The sequence below is a fragment of the Sphaeramia orbicularis genome, chromosome 21 (assembly GCF_902148855.1).
Source record: "Sphaeramia orbicularis chromosome 21, fSphaOr1.1, whole genome shotgun sequence".
NCBI lineage: Eukaryota > Metazoa > Chordata > Actinopteri > Kurtiformes > Apogonidae > Sphaeramia > Sphaeramia orbicularis.
In genome coordinates, this window is record NC_043977.1 from 6,825,577 (window position 1) to 6,832,076 (window position 6,500).

At 40.4% G+C, this 6,500-nt stretch overlaps 1 protein-coding gene across 1 annotated transcript; it reads left to right on the plus strand.

The window, feature by feature from the left end:
• Positions 1-3,577: 3,577 nt before the first annotated feature.
• On the plus strand, positions 3,578-4,729 carry LOC115411824 (leucine-rich repeat-containing protein 15-like). The gene has a single exon (XM_030124031.1). The coding sequence runs from the start codon at positions 3,611-3,613 to the stop codon at positions 4,682-4,684; it is 1,074 nt and encodes a 357-aa protein (XP_029979891.1). The 5' UTR covers positions 3,578-3,610; the 3' UTR covers positions 4,685-4,729.
• The last annotated feature ends 1,771 nt before the right edge of the window (positions 4,730-6,500 follow it).

Sequence of the window (6,500 nt, forward strand, 5' to 3'; positions counted from 1 at the left end):
TTTACTTTTCCTTGAATAACTTGTTGTGCAAATTAAAAATAACTCAGATTTTTGCTTGAATAATACAAATAAACTCAACCAGACTGCTCCTGAGACAATATTTTTCCTAATGAAAACAGGAAATGAACAATTATCTTAAACTATGACAATAAAGTAACTTTTTTTTAGAACAACAAACACATTTTGGTAACAAAGTTGAACATTTGAACAGTATCAGTGGGTTAATGAGCCCATTTAACCCATAAAGACCCAGTGCTACTTATTTTGGCAGTTCCAAAAAATTCTTGTTTTCTTCAGTTTCTTGTTCATTTTAATGCCTGGTCCAACTAAAGGTCCATTTGTTTGGACAAATATAATGATAACGACAAAACTAGCTCCTAGTAGCTGAATTTCAGAGATGATATCTATCCATTTAACATGTTTTTTGATAATAACCAAAATCACTTCAGTTCTTCCATCAATATCTATGTCATTGTACTGACAAAAACAGTGCTTTTAGACATTCCGTGTTTTCTTTTCTCTGTTTTAGTCACATGACACACACAGGAGTCAGGACTGGATTGCATAACCATTGTTTTTGATGAATTTCAATGGTCTAATAATTTTTTTTTCACCAAACCTTTACTTGTTATCTGGTCAAGTTACTGATCACCTGTGGATTGTTTTTGTACGTCAATAAAATGAGTCAGAGCTCCAAAAAAATTAGGGGCTGATCTGCTTTGGTGGAGGTCTGCGCTCTCCCAGTGCTTTTCTAGTTTTGTATGAAATGTGTGGTGTGGTGGTGCAGCGCCACGGCAAAACCAAAACCTTACCTGCGAAAATGCCGATTTCACTATTATGTTTGTCAGCAGAACAGCCCCAGTTCATACTTATCTGACTAACGTTACATTCCCTAGAACAGGGGTCTCAAACATGCGGCCCGGGGGCCAAATGCATCCCGCCAAAGGTTCCATTCTGGCCCCTGGGATGAATTTGCACAGTGTAAAAATTCCACAGTCAAGGCCGTTGAAGTCATTTTAGTTCAGGTTCCACATACAGACCAGTATGATCTACAGTCAAATGATAACAGCAGAAAAAACGACAAAAAAGAATGACTCCATATTTTCTTCTCAGTTTGATGTGAAAAAAATATGACATTATGCCTATAAATAATGACAACTTCAAATTTTTGTCTTTGTTTTAGTGCAAAAAATAACATTAAAGTATGAAAATATTTTGTGACGGCCAGCAGGGGGTGTTGTCCCAATCAGGCCCTCATCTGCCTCACCTGGTTGAAGCCCATAAAATGGCCGAGAGCATGGTTGCTCTCTCTCTGCTCCTCTCCTGACCTGACCATGGGCTGTCTTCATTTAGTTGAGCTGGTTGATCCACACTGCCACACACCACACGCACCAACATCACTGCTTTCACTACTGACTTACACGTTCATGTTATTTTTATTTAATAAACCTTTGTTAACCCGTTTGTGCCTTGTGTGGTCTCCCCTCTTTGTTGCTGCTCCTGAGCCAGAGTAGTAACAATTTACATTTACAAACTATCCTGTAACAATAAAATGTGAATAACCTGAACAAATATGAACAACCTGAAATGTCAAGAGAAAATTCAGCCCAATTTGAACTCTTTTCTGCCTGTTCCTCAGTGTTTAGTGTCTTTGTAGATCTGATCCATAATGCACATGGACAAATGATCAGTTCAGACATAATATTGTCAAACTGCACTTATTTTTCTTAAGAAATTTCAGTTTTTTCCAGGTTTTTCACATCTTTTTTTTGTTTGATAAGTTTATATAAGTAAGTATTTTCATAATTTAATGGGGGTTTTTTTGCACTAAAACAAGGACAAAAATTTGCAGTTGTCATTATTTATGGTTATTATATTATTATTTTACTGGAGATCAAACTGGGCTGAATGTGGAACCTGAACTAAAATGAGTTTCACACCCTTGCCCTAGTGGTTTATATTAGTGACAAAGCAGTTTGCCAGTGAACTTTCCATCCTAGTATAGCTCATATAGCCAAGCTCTGGCTTCGTTTCCTGTACCAGTTGCTCCGAGCCTTTGAGAACGTACAGTTCATGCACGAAGAGGGGGGAGGGACAAATGGCAGTTGGGTTTGATAGACATATCAGTGTTCAATCATTTCAGTGGGCAGGTTAAAATGATTGGATGGTGTTTTATCAGTTCTGTCTGTTCCACAGGCGACTAAATTATTTAATTTTTGTGTTAGAGCATGTAATTAATTGGTTGCAATCGGAATGTGAAGGGGATTTTAAGCAATATAGTAAAAAATAGTTTATAGTTTAGTTTATTTGAAAGGGGACAATGCAGTTTCATAAAACACATGGTTACACATGGTTAAAAAAAGCCAGAATTAACCAGAAGGCTAGTTTTCATCTGTAGTCCCCGGCCAAGTTTTAAAAAGGCAGTAAAAAAAAAAAACATTTACAGGAGAAAGCCATGGTTAGACACTCGATAGGGCACTAATGTAACAAATAACATATACACAACAGACTGTTAAGGGAGCACAAAACACACAATACCTGTACAATATAATACAAGATACATATTCGAACACTTACTATACAATTAAAAGAGAATAAGACATCACAACATATCACGACAACATTTGATCACGACATCCAAACATCTCAACAGGCTTGTCTTTTCGTGTTGGCAGCTGTAGGTGTTGATAAGCCACATTTTCAGTTTTTCGTGAAGGCCTTGTATGTTGTAAGAAGTTTAAGCTCCTCAGGTCCTGAGTTCCACTCACTAGCACTCCACTGACCAGGCCGACTGACTGACAGTGCTCCTACGCAGAGGGATGACACAGTCACCTCTGCCAGAGCCTCCAGTGACGCTCACAGCTGATGAACTCTGCAGAGGATCTGGAGCGAATCATGCAGAACTTTAGAAACCAAACTTAAATCTGCAAATGTAAGGAGAATATCCCAGTTTAAAAGACTGGATTTTTTTTAATTGCACAATGATGATAGTGCCTAGGTTTTTTTATCCATAACTTTAATTGCTTGTTTGTACAAAACTTCCAATGTTTTGTTTGCAGTCCGACCAGCCTGGGACCAGCTGGTTAGGCAAGAGTTGAAGTGACTGAGAATCACTGAATGTAAGTACAGTTTTGCTGCTTCAGTTGACATTTCATTTCAAATTGCATGAAAATTTGTGAGATTTAACTTGATTGATTTAAATGCTCCAGGAAAACCTCTCCTACCCCAGCTTTAATGTGAATGTATTTTCCACTCTTTGCTCCTGAACTGGGACTTCTCCTGGTGCTGGGTGTTACCTTATACCCAGAACACCGTGCCAGCTGTCTCGTCTTAGCCACAGGCCGTGGTTTCCATCCTCCCATCCGGCTGTTGAGTTGTGAATTATTCACACTCTCATTGTCTGAGTGACTCTCACCTATCATCAGAGCGGAGGGCGAGCAGACGGGTCGTTTGCAGGTCCAGACCGGGCACGTTGTCTCCACTGAGGTTCCGCTGTCACCTGAGTCGGACCTGTCTTCTGTGGATCTACTGTACGTCTACCCATCGGACTCTATCTGACTACTTATTGGTACGTTGAGACACATGCCTTTCTTTGTTTTTCTCAAGAGACATGATCGCTTCTGCCTTCTGCGTCTTCGTCCTCCATCATGCGTTGGTGCCTCCGTCCAGCGCCGTAAGTTCTTGTTCTCAGGGATGTCGCTGTCTGCTGGATACAAGATACGTCAACTGCTCCTCTGGGAACTTCTCCGCTATCCTCACCGACCTCCCGTCCGGCGCAGAGTTCTTGGATCTGTCCCGGAACCACGTCACAGAGGTCCTCCCGGTCTCCTTCTGGGGTCTCCTGGGCCTGAAGGTGTTGGTCCTCAAAGATAATATGATCTCCTTTGTGGCCGATGGAGCTTTTGCCAACCTCCAGAGTTTACACAAGCTGGACCTGAGTCAGAACCGGCTCTCAGTCCTTGGGGATGGGTTCTCTGTGGGTCTGGGGTCCCTCAGGGAGCTCGTCTTGGCCCACAACAACCTCACCATCCTGGAAAGCACAACCTTTGAGAACCTGGATAATCTGGTGAAGCTGGACCTGAGGGCTAACTTCATCCGTTATATTAAACCCAGAGCTCTGAGCAGCATGACGGCGTTACGCCAGCTGTGCTTGAATGAAAACCACCTCACCGCTTTAGGCTTGGGCGCCGTCTCCAGCCTACGGTCGCTGGAGGTGCTGAAGCTTCAACGCAACCACATCAGCGTGGTAGAACCAGGCGTGTTCTCCTCCCTCTGTCATCTGACAGCACTAAACCTGACCTTTAATAACCTCTCCAGGCTGGAATTTAAGACTTTCCTGAGCATCTGTGCGTCCAACGTCCACGTCGTCCTGGAGGGAAACCCCTGGTACTGCGACTGCGACCTGCAGAGGGTCTTTGGGAAGCTCGCCAACATCCACCGCCTCTTCCTGGACGACTACCACAGACTACGCTGCAGCAAACCAGCTGAGTTGCAGGGCAGTTTGATAGTGGAGGTGGCCCACGAACTGTGCGCTGGTGAGACCGTGACGGTTCTGATTCTGACCTGCACGGTCCTGATAACGGTGGTCGCTGCCATCATCATGGGCGACAAGAACAAAGGACACAGGTTTGACAAAGACTGGACGGAGGAGCACGCCGGGTTGGACGCTTACTGTGAGAGTTAAGGGTGTGATGATATATTCAAAACTGTCATTATGTGCTAAAAAGGATGACCGCAATGCATTGTGGGGTACAGTATATCCTATCATACTTTAATAATGTGGCTGTATCATACTACTTGCTACTTTTCAGTGCCAGTAGCTTGCAGCATGTCAACAAACACAGCATAAATATGTAGTTTTTTATGGCAAATGTGTGATGGAACTGTTAAATATCTGTGTTCACACAAAGGAATCTTTACTCATGAACTTTTGGGACTTTTCTTGGGTCGGTTCATAATAAAAATCACCACATCCTTGTAAAAAAAAGAAAAAAAATCCTGTTTTTCTATTTCCATGTGGACACTGCTTGTGTCATCACTAGTGTCAGAGTTCTATCAGAGTTCTAGTGCTTTTCAGATCAGCTGGTGCTAATGTGATACTGTTCTATCAGACCTTTGACCTGAGTGTGACTGTAATCCTGTTCACCTTTAAATGAATGAATTATGCACCATGATGTTCTTAATTTACCCTGTACAGCCCAAGTAATTAACAAAACCACCGGAGCTACATGTGCTGTAGTTGTAGCCATTAAATATTTGTGGACAAACCCTCTGGATAATCACCCACTGGTTTGTCTTTGGCCATTTTTAACCCATAAAGACCCAAACAACCACTGGCGAACAAAACCATCTACCAGTATAAAATGTTTAATAACTTCTGATCCATTAAACCTATCAATACATGAAAATAATTGGTGTAAAATACAGTTTTTCAATCTTTTCATGGTCATCAGATATGACCCATTTGGACATTTAGAGGCTCCGTAGTTACCATGGAAACACCACCATCTTCTACAACACTGACTCACCAGTAAAACACATGGAGTTGGATCAATGACAGTGGATGGACACACTGGGTTTATGTTCAGTTAATGATACATTTTGTTGAAAAAGTCACATTTTCGTAATTTTTCTCTGTTTCTAATATTATGACAATTAACTTTAATCTGAGTTTTTATGAACACCTACATGATCAGTGAATCAAATATGGGAAAATATTTGATTTGTATTGAAGAAATGCCAAATACAGAGGATAATATTATAATAAATGGTGATGAATTGCTTAATAAAGGTTAAATAGAGAGAAAAATTCATTGGGGAATTGCTGGAAAAGTAACACTGGGTCTTTATGGGTTAAGCCTGGACGTGACAATGTTATTGTTCTGAAAACAAGGATAGGATGCAAAGGATATATTTAACGATTCTTCAGAAGGAAGAAGTCTGAGGGTGAACCTCGTAGCATTTATGGTGAGGACGTCCAAAATGTGGACTTGTATAAATACCTCTGCCCTTTGACTGATTCTCAGTTCAGATTCGACAAAAACACAGTCACTGATCAAGAGACGTTAACAAAGAATCCACCTGCAGAAGCAGAACTATTTTAATGTTTCTAAACCTGTTTTAGGTAGTTTTTACTGTTCTTTTACTGAAAGTCTAGATAGATAGATAGATAGATAGATAGATAGATAGATAGATAGATAGATAGATAGATAGATAGATAGATAGATAGATAGATAGATAGATAGATAGATAGATAGATAGATAGATACTTTTTTGATTCTTTGCAGGAAATTATTTGGTTACAACAGTAGTGACAAAAAAAAAAAAAAAAAAAAAAAAACACCGACCCATGCCAACAGACAACCAACATTAGACACACAAGGTAAGAAGTAATAAAAAAAGAATAAAAGCTATATGAAATATATAATATGTACAGTAAAAGTAAGGTTAAAAAAAAAGAATAAAACACCTGTAAGTATGCACTGTATAGAGTTCAGCTT